A 15,644-nucleotide genomic window follows, 5' to 3' on the forward strand; every position below is an offset into this window, starting at 1 on the left:
GAAAAGCTGATGTAGTAGTTGAGTTATTAAATTGGTGAACAACTCCAAGTAGTATAAGCTCATCTCCAGCCTTTAGATTGAAATTATGAAGAACTCCTTTAATTGCAGCCCAATTTACCTCCTTTGATGCATCATGGACTACAACCACTCTCTTGCTTCCCATTATAAAATTTACCTTCTTTTTTTTTTTAAACGCGAACTATTGAGAGGTGGATAGTCTATCTAGAGCGAATGTCTTTTAAAGATTAATAAAGATGTACTATCGGTTTAAGTTATGATTCTGATTGTGAACGTAATGGAATAAATCTGCCTGACAAGCTGTGAGATCGATTGGTCGAACAGAGTCCGTTGTAAATGAAATGAAGGAGCAAAATTTGTTATTGGAAGAATAGGGGTGCATCCAGCAAGAGGATCCAACTTCTGTTGTGAAAATGTAGTGCTAGTATAAGAAGGTTACAGGTTGTTAATTACTATGCTAATTGAAGCTGTCTGAAAGGAAAAATTAATATAGCTGATGTAATTGTGACCATTAATTACGAGGTATCTAATTTGTTGCAAGTGAATTGTTTTGCTTTTCAGGGAAAGATTCATCTAATATAGCTTTGTAATCGAATCTTCATTTGTGGAATCATAAGGTTCATTAGTTTTTGTCTTGTTTGAGATGACGTATCAAGATATTTTCCTTCATTCAGTGTGAAATAATTTGTGGGGTTTGACCGCAAAAGAATAGCTGAGTGGTTGAAAGGTGAGCGTCTCATAGGAGAGATTTAGGATCGAATTCAGCCTCCGGCCGTCACTCAGCCATGAGCTTTTCACACGGTTGCTTAGTGCAATTTATATCTCCAGTATAATTTACGATGTATTGCACCATGAGTAGTTAACACAAAGTGCTCACCCAAAAAGCGTTGTAAGTTTTCCCAGAGGATGTAAAAAAAAAAAAATGATCGAAATATACCTTTTATTTAATGAATGCATAAAACATCATCATAAGGAGAAATATACCTTTTATTTAATGAATGCATAAAACATCATCATAAGGAGAGGAGTGAGGTACCTAATTTTCAGATTCCAGTAGGTAACCTATTGAAGTTGACAGATTTATATTTTTGTATCTCAAGATTTTAGAATCTCTAATGTAGGCAGATTCCTTTTGTTGTCCTTTATCATTGCTTGCGTGTTAAATAGACGGGTTGAGCTAAATTTCGATGAATTAAAATAGATATAAAAAAATAATGAAAGCATCAACCATCTAAATGTTACTTGATTTGAAATATGCTAACACGTAATCCAAAATTTAATGTTTTTTTTTTATTTATTTTGTTACCAAATAACACTTGCTCACGCACCATGAAAATATGCCTAATCCAAGGTCCATGGGCATCATTTTTGCCAGAACTTTCAGATTATTCCATATCAAGGGAGAGAATATTTGCATATGAATCAACATGTTCCCTAATATAAAGTACACTTGGTAATCCAACTTGGATGATGCAGGTTGTGTCAACCTACAGGGGTAGGCTCCAATGCAGTGACCAAGCACGTCCAGGAGTATAGAGGACCTCCGATGGAGAGGGTGGAATGAACTAGACTCGAAGGGGAGGGGGGCAAAGAAAGACAATTTTATGAAGGAAAGAGTGATCTAAATAAAAATAAATACAAAGTAGCATAACTTTAGGTATCGTCGGTATTTCCCACCAAATATTAATGTATTCCAGTATAGTTGCTTCACAATGCCGTACTGATAGTAGATATGTAATGCTACTGCTTAATGACAAAAATGGTACCAAAGTGGACTAGGATATGTTGTCGCAATGCATTTCCCGTGTCACCTTGTTGATGCTGCCTGAACAATAAAAAGATAGAAATCGGAAAAAACTAGACTCGGAAGTTTCAACCACCACTAACCTCACACTGCACTTTTCTTGTTCCTGAAGTTCTCCTTGAGTAATGCAAACTTCTTTTTACACTGGTTCACTGTTTTCCCGGGGACTGCAGTTGCAACTCGTTCCCACCGCTGGCTGGTTTCCTTTGGGAAGGTTTTCAGAGCTTGAACTAAAGCTTTTTCTTGAACAGCAGACCATATGTCTGAATCTGAACTCGAGGAGACCCCGTTTGCTGCAGGCGCATCCTCAGTTTTTTGGCTGTTTGTGTTTTGACTAGGGGACTCTTGAGAATTGGCTAATTTAGCACTTCCACTTTCAGGCTTGCTACTGTTATCTACCCCCTCTACTTCAGCCCTCGTGGAAAGAGGAGAGGCAATAGTCGGTGCTGGCTTTCTTTTCTCGAGGAAGGAGTCAAAGGCTTTGGCAGAGTCAGGCTTCTGGAGCAGAACCGTTTTCGTAGCCTTCAGGATCTCTTCAACTGTCCTTGCAGTACCAATATATTCGGAAATAACTTCCCATCTTCGCGAGGTTCCTTTAGGATATTTCAGCACCCCCTTTCTCAGAAGATCAACTTCTTCTTTGCTCCAAGGTTTCTCCCTTTTCTCACTGCTCATCAAAGAAACTTGTCTTTTATCCTCCAGAGAACCATTTTGCTGCGACTTACTATTTTCATCTTTATTCTCATATTTCGAGTTGTGTTCCTGTCCAAGTGCCTCCCTGAGAAGTTCAGCTTTCACAAGCTCACCCTTTCCATCCAGTTTATCACATAAGTTCCTCATCTGCTCAATGTCAAGTGACATACATACACCCTCTACATCATCATCAGTCAGACCAAGCAAATGCTGGGACAAAACAGGAGCTGCGAGGGTTCTCAAACGACTCCGCTCTTTTCGCAATAATTTCTTTTCCTTCTCCTTCAACTTCTTCTGCTGTGAAGCAACCTCGGCAGCTTTTTTTTCTTCCTCCTCTTTCTTACGCTTTTCCTCTTCCACTATCCTAGCTGCTTCTTCCTCTTGTAATTTCTTCGCCAGTATTTTCGCTTCCTTCTTTCTCTGCTTTTCTGCTTTCTCCGCCTCTTTTCTTCCCAAGATTCTAGGGTCTCTTCTATACGCATTGTCAACAAGTGTACGAATCCTAGCAGATTCTTCCTTTCTGGCCTTCTCTGACAGTTTTGCATTCTGCCTTTCCATCCACCTCTTGTGATCACGAGACTCAGCTTGTTCAAGGTCAAACTCATCAGCATGTGGGAACTCTCTCCAGCTTTTGAAGCTGTACCAGAAATTATAAAAGCTATCCACTTCTTTAATTGGAGTATTCTCATCACCTAATGAAGGAAGAGGTTGGGTGACAGACCAACGACCATTCCTTAAAAATGCAGGTCCAAAGACCTTAAAAAAATCTTGTGGAGCACATTCAGTCGGGACTTCATCATCAAATTCATCTGTGGAATCATAAATCCTTCTTCTAATAGGGTCAATAAGGACCTCATATGCTTCCTGAATAGCTTTGAAGTGGTTTTCTATTTCCTCCTTCTTAGCTTGTTTTGAAGCTTCAGTTTCCTCGGCTAGAAGAAGAGAAGCTAGCTTGTCAGGATGATGCCTTAATGCAGCATCACGATAGCTCTTCCTTATCTGATCCTCAGAAGCAAGATACCTTAGGTGACTCAACCCTAACAAAGCATAATGATCTTGTATCTTTTCCCCAGTAGAAGATTTCTTTTTACCCTTAGAGCTGTATGATTCTGATGAATACATAAATGGCTGTTCCTTGTCATTAGGAACATCTTCTTTACCATCCTCAGGGTCTTCTTTCTCAACATGCCCAAGCAGTCTAAGAGCAGCAGAGTGAAAAGCAAGCCCAGCAGGCTCATATTTGTTGGCTTTTATAGGGCAGCAGTTCGAGGAAATATAGATTGGTTCACCATTTATAATCTCTTCTGAATATGAAATAAGACGGACACTGCTCTTGGAAGCCATAGATAAATTTTAGCCCTCAAGTGTAGGAGATGAATATGTACACATCTACCAACAGCTACACTCTGGGCAAGAGATGTGAAAAGCAGCCTTTTGCAATCTCTGGCCTGCATTTACGAGGAAACCTTGATTACAACACATCAAACAAAAGTCAAAGATGATGGGAAAACAATGTTACCCATCATCATAAAAGCATACAGCAGCTTGAAAATATCACAAGAAAGGGACTCTTCTAGGCAATACCAGTTTGGGACTGGTATAGGAAAACAAAACAAGTTTGGAAGGCATAGCTGATTGCTATATTACATGCAAGTGATAAGGCGCACAAATGAAAACTTGCCAAAAGTGGAGTGAGTACAACAGTTCCAGAGGGCAAAAAGTTGGAACACAATTTTTTCTTGGGGGGTGGGGGTGGGGGTTAAGGCTATGATGCTTTTAGTATCTAAATTTCAGATATACTTCATCACAGTTTGCAAACTGCAAGACAATGAAATGATTATAATGACCAGCACTTTCAACCAATAGACAATCTGGATAATCAAACACTTGTAAAATGTCAACAAAATTCATGACTGCCAAAATCAAACAGCTTATTGCATAAAAAAAGGCGCTTAAACCTTAGTTGAATAGGTTCCAAACCAAATTGAATTCAACAAGAATTAAATTCATAATTAACTCCAAGTAGAGATGAAACCACCAATCTCTCTCATGGGAAAATGCAGTTGATGAACCTACTGACTGTGCAACAATTTTCCAATGGAAGTTATCACTTTATAAAAAACTTTAGGGCATCAACGAAAACATTTGCAAGCTACAATCAACAGAATTCATCATAATCAAATCACAATACAAGGCGTTTTTAGTACTATCTAAGTACTGGTGCCTTTGTTTTGTATCCTCGGAAACATACACAATGACTTTGTAAATCCAAACATACACATTTACTTTGTGCATTCAGTATCAATGAAATTCATTCTACTGATAAGATACAAAATTAACGCATCAAAAAATAATACTCCTTATGCTTTTGAAAGATCAATTTAAACAATGTCTTAAAACAGACATGCACTAATTCAATTCATGAAAAATAACACGTAGAAACTCAGAAACCTCTTGAGTACTTCAGTAACCTTTTCTCCGAAGTCTTGGTCAAAATTTTCTTTCTTCAAATCTTGAGAAACCAAAAATGGATTATGAACTTGGACGAGAGGTTATAATTCTCAACTGCTTGCATTCTTCATCTCAATCATTTCTTAAACAACCAAAAAACAAAAGCTAGCTCACCATTATTTCCATAAAATTAAGCAGCAAAAGATGGCTGTTTTATATGATTCAAGCAAATAGTCACTATGCTCCTCACCCAACAATGACACATATATAAGCAGAGTAATTCTTTTTTTCCATAACAACCAGCTCCGCAAAAAATTACTCTATCGAAAGCGAATAACAGAGAAACAAAAAAACACAGTTGTATTGAGCTAAATACAGGGAAGAAAGAAACTAACAAAGAGAACCAAAAATCAGCAGTACCACATAATAGAAAAAAGAAGAAGAAGCTGTATTGAGCTAAATACAGTTGTGCAAAATATTATCCCATAGAAAGCAAATAACAGAGAAACACAGATATAAGTTTACAGGAAGAAACTAACAAAGTAAACCAAAAATCAGTATTACCACGGCAAAAATCAGTATTGAGCTAAATATACTACATCATTTCCACTACAACGACCGAGATTATTATAGTGGAAATTTACCTAGAAACACCACTCCCATACCCACATTTATTAAACATCGATTCTTTATCATAACATGGAAACTAAATAGAAGAAAACACACCCACATATGCACAATCAAACCAAAACAAAAATAAAAAACAGAACACGAAAATGGGTATTATTAAAAAGGTAAAATCAAACTAACGTTAAAGAGATTCTAGACAAGCTATGTTGACCATATTGCATTACACTATTTCTTCTCCGTACCATATAAATAAACAGCCGACAGAAAAAAAAAAAAAAAAGGGGGGGGGGGGGGGGGGGGGGGCAGAAATTACCTAATTTTGTTGTTTATGGAGGATGATCTGAAAAAAAGGGGGGTTAAGTTGTATGGATTCAGACGGCTGAAGGAGAGGGCGGAGCTAGGGTTTAGTATGCTGCCTCAACCAGCTGAAAGAGGAAACATGCATGAGATGCTTCTTCACTTTTATACCTATTTGTGACCCGGCGATGCCGTTAATGGGCCGGGCTAGTTACTTTTATGTACATGTATGGATGGACAGTGGGCCTTAAATGGGCCTTGGTGTCCAATTACTGGGATCATTTCCTACAACTAATTTTGATTAGGAAAATTATTCGGGACAGTATGTATCATGAGTAAAACACAATCTCTCGGGACCTCACAATGTATTGAAACAAACGCCAATGCATCCAAGATTTCAGTAGCGTATCATTTCGAGATTTTTAGTAATATTGAAAAGAGTTAGATAGGGAGCAATTAGGTCCAAAAGTGGTGAGATTTATTTTGTTTATACTATTAGTTCAAACTTGGAATATTTTGTGAAGTACGCTCAGCTTAAACTTAGTCAGCTACCACTCCCAAGTCATTTGCACCTTTGCTCTTATTTTGTGTTGGCATAAGTTTATGCATAATATTCCATGAGTTCTATGATATCCCGCGCCTTTAAAAAAGCTTTTGCTCTGCCAGACCTAAGTTTGATTTCTAAGACCAAAAATAAAATAGGTGAAAATGCAAGATGATCTTAACCTAATTTCATACAGTAAGGGGTACATGGAGTGCTGGTTGGAGCAACAAACACACTTCCTACTTATTTCTACTGGAAAAGTAAACGGTTAAATACTGTTACAACAGTCGAGTCACAAAGACAACTAGCAAAATAGACAGACACTAATATGGCAACAAATCACAAGGGGAGGCAGAGGGATTCATGCCCTTTTTATGTTATGGCCCTACAGGAAACTGGAACCAATAAATAGCATATGTCAAATAGGCCATTTGATTGTTATTTTATCTGCCTACTCTTCTTCGTCGTAATCTTCTTCCTCCTCCGCCACGCTTGTATTCAGCTGTGACATATGAGCAGGGTCGATGACCATTCTATCCATTTCGAGAGACCATTGAGGGCCTTCCTCCGCTTTCTCATTCGCAGGCTTTGGTGATGGAGTGCAGGCTGCTATTTCCGGTGCAGCTGGTTTATCGATACTATAGTCTACGTTGACCTTCAGGCTAGGAGCTGTTATAACTGACGTTTCCTTGTCACAAACAGTGGAATCCTGTTTAGGTGATCCTTCTGGTTCCACGGAGTTCTCTGTCTGAGTTCCAGGATTTGGATTTTGCTGACCACTCTGCTGAACAGTTGCGCAGGACTCAAGTTGCATATCAGGTCGTGAGAGCTCCCTATCAGCACGGCTTACTCGACCACGACCTCTTCCTCTGCCCCTACCTCTTCCCCTACCACTATTGCAAGCAGGAGACATCTCCTGCAGGAAATGAAGTCATTCATGTCATGACTAGATAAAATAAACTATGAAGTAAACACTGTGCACTGTAAGTTGATAATGCGAAAACATCATGCTTTCACAAACTCATGACGATAAAGGACTCTGTTATCACATTATATATTATACAAAAGCACCTGACATGTAATATATGATGTTGCCTTATCACATTACGCCTTCCTCCAAATTTAAGTATGCCATATATATAAACCCTAACTAACTGAAAAACAATAAGACCGTGCCTCAACGCCAAGGTAGCTAGTTCAGCAATATGGATCCTTATTATCCATTCTGCTCTATTTAGAAGACTTCATTCCAATGTTCCCTAATTTGGGATTATATAACACTTAAGATATTTACATTTTCTACTGACAAACAGATCTTTAAACAGATGAAAACCAAAGATAATGAGTGCAACCTTAATTTAAGCTACATCACTCTCTAAATTGGAGAAAGCTCAACTGCGGTGAGTGAAATAGTTGGTACAGCTCTAACAAAAATCTGAATTCCTATAATGGAACTCATGAGTGATGGTCAACGTAACATCATATAACGGTTGATTTCCAGCCCTCTAAGAATTTTGTGCAAATGTCTAACTTAGAATGGATTCAACTCCAATTGTAGTGATGTCTCACGGAACCACAATTCTTGTCTCCAACTTTCATATTGTGGAAGGAAGGCCAAGTAACTATTCCAGTTGAATGATGTAGAGGTCTGAGTAACTATTGCAGATTGAGTTATTTAGGGAGGCAAGGGGATACATATTTACTAATTGGTGCTAAAGAATTGCAGCAAAGTGTTATGAACTAGAACTATGAATATGCTCGCATACCAAGATTGATGTAGTACCAAAAAGAGAAAAACATAAGAGTTTACCAAATTGATGTAGCACCATAAAGAAAGAAGAAACACAGTAAGGGAAAAAGAGAAAAGAGGGAGAAAGAGAAGACAAAGAGAAAGAAAGACAGAGGGAAAAAGAGAAGGAAGAGGAAGCGGATAGGAGAAAAGTAATAAAAGGGATATATAGAGAGAGATCACCTCATAAAGTGTTGACCATTAAGTTTCATTTTCCTAAGCCTTCGTGACAGAGTTACACGGTAGTTAAGAAGATGTAAGTATGGGGTGGAGAATGCACAAACTAGCCCCCAACACCACTATTATAAAAATAAAATAAAATGTTACACATTAAATGTTGTCCGGAGTAAAGTAATTAAGGGTCCTGAAGTGCTGAATAAATTGCAACTTGTGAAACCACTATAACTTTTTATGTCTAAACCTGAAAAGATATAAGACTACTTCATTCATTAAAAAAAAAAGGATATAAGACTATACAAAACCTTCAAATGAAAAATAAGGTTACCGCTAACAAATGGTTAAAACATTATCTCTAACTAAACGATTAAGATTCAAAGAACCAAAGATATGGATAGTGCAATCTTTGCATGAGCTAAATCAGTTTATGCTGTGAAAACTTCATCTCACGAAAATCCGATCATCAGCAATTACTTGTTTCTACTAATACTACATGCAGAGCACCTTTTGTTCTTTAAAGAGCAAATGCTGTTTTATAAGCAGTACTAATTGCTTTATTATAAGTACTTTCAGTTTTCAGTCTTAAGAAATTAAGAGGAATCTAAACTACAAGAGTAAACAAAGGGTATCGCACCGTCCTGCTCCTTTTGAATTCATCCTCACTGTCATGATGTTCTTCTGTTGCAACTTTCCTGATAAAACAGTATATCGTTTGTCATCTTACGAGTGTAAGAGGAATAATCAACCGAATTGAAGAAAAACTACTAACTTGAATGTTATAAGACAAAGAAAATGATCCTAACCTTCTTTTTGGCATTTCGCCGGCAGCATCAGAATGGCCATAATCAGGAACCTTGCTGACAACTTCCCGAAGAAAGTCAAACACGTTGTAGCTTTGTACACAATGCTTTCTACAAACAGATGTTAAATGCAATCAGTATGCATATAATAGGTTAAATGACCATCAAGCCCGCCATTTCCGAAACATGCACACACATATATACGTTGTAGCTTTGTATTTTTCTTTTTACACTCTTAAGTACTCTCTCCAACTACAGTTAAATTATAAGATCACTGGCTAACTGATTTTCATCAGCAGCGCCTAGCAAGCATCAAGAAGCTCAAGAACAACGCAAGCATAAGACTGAGAATATCGATACACAACGCAAAAACTTTTCCATGTTCACACTCACAAGTAAGGACTTTTACATAACATTAGTTGCTTATGCAATTACATAAGGTCCCATGAGTATCAACAAAAAAGAAGAAAACTACTATGAAATAGGTTGAAGTAAAGCAACTGAAAAAAGTACATTAATGGGCATTTGGGGTAACTGCAAAAGATAAAGAAACTCTTGATTTGAAACACGACTGAAGTGAGAGACAACCACTAGCATGTCATATTGTTAGAGATTACATTTATCTCTTATTGGTTGCATAATTGGGAGTGACTTCGGTATAAGACAAGATGCGCGAAGTGAGGTTGAGATGGTTCGTGCATGTGATGAGGGGCACGGATGCCCTAGTGCGGAGATGCGAGAATCCATCCATGGCGAAAGGTAGACCGAAGAAATATTGAAGGAGGTGTTTAGACATGACATGGAACAATTACAACTTTCCGAGGACATGACTCTAGTAAGAAAATGTGGAGGATACGTATTAGGGTAGAGGGTTAGTAGGATGAGGGCTAGTAGTTGTGGCATTTCACGGGTAGTGTCTTGTTCTTGGAGGTTTTGGGTGTTGTTTGTGGTTTAGGGCAGATTGTTGGTGGTATTATTTGGTGATGATCTTATTTCTACTACTGTATGTTGTTTTGTTACTACCTTTTGTTTTGTTCCTATATTATGTCTTTTCCTACGTTGTTTGATCTCGAGACGAGGGTCTACCAGACAAGCCTCTCAACCTCACCTCTGAGGTAGTGGTATGGACTGCGTACATTCTACCCTCCCCAGACCCCACTATGTGAGAATATACTGGGTATGTTGTTGTTGTGGTTGCATAAGGGTTTCCAACCATTAAGGTTTTCGATGGGATGCTCTGATCCAGTGACAAAATCTGGGAATCCAACCAAAACCTTAAGGTAATGTGTGGATAAACAGAAATCTCCAATCCACATGTCAACCCTAGAATTGGGTCACACACGCGAGAGAGCATTGGAGAATACACATGTTCCCCAATGGTTGTGTAAGGGTTAAAAAAACGATTCAAAATGTCCTAGGCCACTTCACTTGTTGCCTTAAGGTTTTGGGTTGGTAGCTCAGGTTCTTTCAAACATAAGATACTGCACCATGCTAAGCCATGGTATTCCACTAACTATTAAAAAGAAGTCATAATTTCTAGATCCATCTTAGTTGGCTTGCAGTAGAAATTAGCACATTTGGCGAGAGCATGCTAGAAATGCAGAACAATTCAACCATTTAGCCAAACAAGTTTGCAATGGTAGAAACAGATTTAGAGAAAGAATAGCACTACAAGACCAGATATTTTCCAAGAAAAGAACTGAAAACACTACCACAAATGACACAACAATGAAGACTAGGGTCCGCTCATCAATCAAAGGTACTAAAAATAACGACACTGAGATGAAGCACTCCGCAGAATAAATTCATCAAATGAATTACATAAGAAAACCATGATAGCAAGTGCATTTCCTGAAACAAGTCCGGCAACTTAACAGACATCCAAGATAACATGTGAATATTGAAATCTAATCACATTCCTAGCAAAGCCATAAAGCCATTGTGTTTCATCTATGCAGTATACCTACAAAGGCATTAAAATCCAAAGACCTGAGCCAGATAACCACAAATCTGAAGCAACTATTCAACACAGTCGAGTCGATTATCAGGGCTGAGTTACCAAATACAACAATGAATTAGCCAGATCAGAAATCAGCAAGGAGATGAATATTAATGGCTCTTTATTAGCTACCACATCAGGCCTAGACAGATGTAAAGAGATTTTCAAAATGTCACTCACAAGTGCAGTGAATTAACAGTCTTTGCTCCTCTTCTAAGAGTTATGTCATATGTCCGGTCACAAAGGTCTTGCAAAAATAACTCCAAGGCTTTTGCTGCAATTAATGCCAAGAGAGGAAGGGTTAGAAAATAAAAACCGAGTAACCTGACGCAAGACATACATTATATGGGACTTACACACTAGAACAGGCACTGCCATTGCAATCTTCCCAACATCCTCATCGGCTTGCATAATTTTCTTGATCCGGGCCTGAACATTTACACAAAGAAAATAAGATCTCTTCAGATAATGTCATATTTGATATAGTACTAAAAGCTAAAAAGCAAACATGAAGACGATACAACAATATGGACGTCAATGATAACAAATAGAGAAACTTGAATCTGATTAGACGTTCTTCTATGTGTTTTCCAGGTTAAACTTCTATGTTCATCCTTATAATTATTAATCCGAAGGAAAAATTACTCATCGAAACAGAGATCCTACTTGAATCAGAAAGGTAATTACGCAGATCCTAGAGAGGCACCAGCATGTTGTTCATTCAACACACAGATAAGAGATAGGGATCCCAGAATCCAACTTCTTGTCACAAATCCATTTGGCCACAGACAACTGGCAGAAGGATATTCCACCCATCTCTTTCTTTGACAAAGAGATTGTTGAGAATATAATTAAATAATAAAAGTGTGCTCTCTCTAACAACTTAAGCTTTCAGATGAGATGGTCACACACTTCAACATGGTATCAGAGCAGGGAACAAATCTCACCGCAACCCATTATTAAAAACTGTTGAAGTGTGTAACCATCTCATCTAAAAGTTTAAGCTGTTAGAGAGATCACACTTTTATTATTTAATTATATTCTCAGCACGGACTGCGTATGGACTGCGTACATCTTACCCTTCCCAGACCTAACTATGTGGGAATACACTGGATTTGTTGTTGTTGTTATTCTCAGCACGCCCCCTCATGTGTAGGCCTAATTTTTTTCAAAGGCGGCAGTGAGATTTGATGCCTTAAGATATGGCACCTGGGCCAAACTCAACCTCAAAAGCTAGCACAACAAGGGAAGATTGTCCAAGTCCATATAAGCAAACCACCAGTTCATTCCCCAACCAATGTGGGACTTTTACCCACTCTTAACAGAGATAATATCACCATTTTTTACCATAGTAATACAATGGATTTGTCTTCACAAAACTCCAAAAAAGAGTACAACAACAACAACAAACCCAGTGTATTCCCACTTAGTGGGGTCTGGGGGGGTAAGATGTACGCAGTCCATACCTCTACCTCTGATGAAGTAGAAAGGCTGTTTCCGAAAGACCCCCGGCTCAGGCACAAGATATCACACAAACACATAGTAAAGCACAGAAGCAGATGACAATAATATAAATACGGCACCCATACGGAATATAAAATAGAGGAAAGCAGAGGAAAGCACACAGATTCGTAATAAGCATGGAACACTGAATACGGAATCATAACAGGAATAAAAAATAAAAAATAAAAAATAAAAAATAAAAAATAAATTAATGAAGGTGGAATTTAACTGCTCTATCTTTCTTATTTTTTTTTATAAGGTAAATAATTTTATTAAATTTGGTGGGAACCCCGTATACATATACCAAAGTAGGAGAACCTACACCAAAATATGGTTCTCAATAAAAGAGGTCCGATCCTCTATACAAATTGGGCCCTCACAAGTACACCAAAAGTAAACTAGGTACAAAAGACTACTCTTTAATTTTGCGAAATCAAGTTCCACCCCTTAGAAGAGAGATCCACCAACACTTACATTTTTTTTTGAGAAGGTAACATCCACCAACACTTACATATAAAAATGAGTGAGAAAAGAGACTCACAATTGTAAGAAAAATAATTGTCTGTGGCAGTGCCATTTAAGAAAAGTGATTAAAATGGCTGCACACTTAATATGACTGATTTTGAAGTAACCTCCCATCATCGTAAGCAATGCCACCACCGGAAAATAGAACTTTTTTCCGCTTCGTTATCTGCTTCAACAATGCAAACACAGCCGTCATTATGAGGCCATTGCACATTGTGCTAGCTGTGCTTTTCACCGCTCTTAGCAATAGACGCATCCCAATGATTACTTCTTCAACATCAGGGCTCAATGTCTAAAATAGACATTTTTCACACAAGATAGATTTAGTTGTTTTTTAATGATTGGCTGGGACTAGTTAGTGTTAATTGGTTTACAGCTTTAAAGAAAATATACAACTTCAAATAGTCAGCTCCAAAAGGCAAACCCCACAGTTGTAGATGATTTTGACCACCAAAGAAGCAGAACGAATTTACATAAGCTGAAAAAGTTCCAAATGCTCCCAGCTATTACACTATGAAACAACAATTTGCAGCTAAGTGGAACTGTGCTGATTTGTCTTTCTATATCCAACAATGATCCAAGTAGACTAGCGCAGATGATATACCACATCATTGTACTGACTCACTAAGTCATTTCATGGACCATAACTAATAAGAATAGAACCAATAAGAACTAGCAGCCAAAAACGTCATTTGACCAATAAATGGAAGCAATGACTTTAATTTATAACACTAAATCCTAGCTCTTTTTACTCTCTCGCTACAATAAGCTTGGCCAAGGCTAAATACTAGTTCAAACAAAAAATTCCATACCCGCTGCAAGAAAGACTCAAACTTTCAACTTGAAATTACAATATAACAATTCCTACCAAGCTAGTAATAACAACAAACCTTTTTAGTTACAGATAAGAATATATAAACACATAATTCACTTCGTCTTTCTTGAATTTCTATTGATACTCTAAATCACTTCTCACGCGAATATTATCACGGGCTCACGGGCCACAGCACAACAAACAACAACATACCCAGTATAGTCCCACAAAGTGGGATCTGGGGAGCATAAAGTGTACCCATACCATACCCCTATCTCAAAGCTAGAGAGACTATTTCCGATAAACCCTCAGCTCAAGCAAATGAGCCATACTACAAGTGAAGTCAAAATTCAAATTAACAATTTTCCTAAATAAAATATAAAACAGCTAAAAAAGGTCAGCAACAACTCTAGGAAAAAAAAACCCTACTTAGCAACATAGCTCCAGCTAAAAGCTCAAATCCTCGGAAAATTAAGACAGACAATACAGAACTGGAAAAAAAACCCACAATTTTTTTAAAGAAGTAAACTAAGCAACAGAGCTCCAATTCACCTGAAAGTTAAGGCATACACTCAAGAACTAGATCCAAAAAAAAAAAAAAAAAAAATTTTTACAAAAAAAAAAAAAAAAAAAAAAAAACACTAAGCAACATAGATCAAATTCACCTGAAAATTAAGACAAACAATGAAGAACTAGAACAAAAGACCAGCACACAAACAACAACCACTAAGCATCATAGCTCAAATTCACCGGAAAATTAAGACAAACACTCAAGAACTAGAAATTAAATAAGCGCAAGTTCTTTCAAGAATTAGACATACCCAGAACAATATAAACAAAATTCTCCTAAACCCAGATCAAAAACACCAGATTCACTGAAACTAACACAACCCATTAACAGATCATGAAGAAAACACAAAAGAAGTTGGAGAGGGTAAAAGAGAGTAAAGTAGAGCTCACCGCAGGGAAACGAGTATCAAGTTTCTTCCTCATAACTAAAAAGATTAAATAAAAAATTCAGATTCTTGCCATTTACAGAGATTGGAAGAATCTGAGGATGTTAATTAAAATACAGAATCTAACAGAAATTTTAACTTTTTTTTTTTTCGCTGAAATTGGAAGAATCAGAAAAGGGCAATCATTGCTGAAAATGCAATAGATTTGAGTAAGATTTGGGGAAAGTGCAAAACGAAGGTAAGTTTTTGGAGTTGACACATTTGGTCCCTTTACCAAACAACATTTCCATTTGAGACCCCGTTATTTGCTTTTGGAAAAATGTAGGGGTGTTTGAATTGATTTTTTTTTAAGTGGCTTAAAAGTTAAAAGTCAAAACAGATAGAAATTTATTTTTGATTTCTGACTTTTTTTTTTTTTGTATTTTTTAAGTATAAAGTAATGTGTTTAAAAAGGAGAAAAATGAATTCATAGATCCTCTCAAAGTTTTTAATTAAAAAAAAGAGATAAGTGGATCTCACAATATTATTAAGTTAAAAAAATAAAGTCGTTTGAACAACTGTTGCAAAGTTGTTCGATAACTTTGATAGTTATTGAACAATTTCGTAAAGTTGTCGAACAACTATCAAAGTTATTCGACAATTGC

General features: G+C 37.2%; 2 protein-coding genes across 4 annotated transcripts; both read right to left on the bottom strand.

The window, feature by feature from the left end:
- Window positions 1-1,623: 1,623 nt before the first annotated feature.
- LOC107839368 (dnaJ homolog subfamily C member 2) lies at window positions 1,624-6,095 on the bottom strand. Of its 3 annotated transcripts, none has more exons than XM_016682819.2 (3): window positions 5,910-6,059; window positions 4,967-5,108; window positions 1,624-3,963 (listed from the first exon to the last, which is right to left on the bottom strand). In XM_016682819.2, the coding sequence occupies exon 3, from the start codon at window positions 3,857-3,859 to the stop codon at window positions 1,907-1,909; it is 1,953 nt and encodes a 650-aa protein (XP_016538305.2). In that variant the 5' UTR covers window positions 3,860-3,963; window positions 4,967-5,108; window positions 5,910-6,059; the 3' UTR covers window positions 1,624-1,906. The 3 variants fall into 3 exon arrangements, with proteins under 3 accessions (XP_016538305.2, XP_016538306.2, XP_016538304.2); XM_016682820.2 differs by having other exon boundaries at window positions 4,987-5,108; window positions 5,910-6,038; XM_016682818.2 differs by lacking the exon at window positions 4,967-5,108 and having other exon boundaries at window positions 5,910-6,095.
- A 514-nt stretch (window positions 6,096-6,609) lies between these two features.
- Window positions 6,610-15,298, bottom strand: LOC107839370 (dr1-associated corepressor). The gene is made up of 6 exons (XM_016682821.2): window positions 15,005-15,298; window positions 11,559-11,631; window positions 11,383-11,476; window positions 9,207-9,314; window positions 9,038-9,095; window positions 6,610-7,353 (listed from the first exon to the last, which is right to left on the bottom strand). Exons 1-6 carry the CDS (start codon window positions 15,035-15,037, stop codon window positions 6,889-6,891), a joined length of 831 nt encoding a protein of 276 aa, XP_016538307.2. The 5' UTR covers window positions 15,038-15,298; the 3' UTR covers window positions 6,610-6,888.
- Between the last annotated feature and the right edge of the window lie 346 nt (window positions 15,299-15,644).

Source organism: Capsicum annuum, chromosome 8 (assembly GCF_002878395.1).
Source record: "Capsicum annuum cultivar UCD-10X-F1 chromosome 8, UCD10Xv1.1, whole genome shotgun sequence".
NCBI classification, from domain to species: domain Eukaryota; kingdom Viridiplantae; phylum Streptophyta; class Magnoliopsida; order Solanales; family Solanaceae; genus Capsicum; species Capsicum annuum.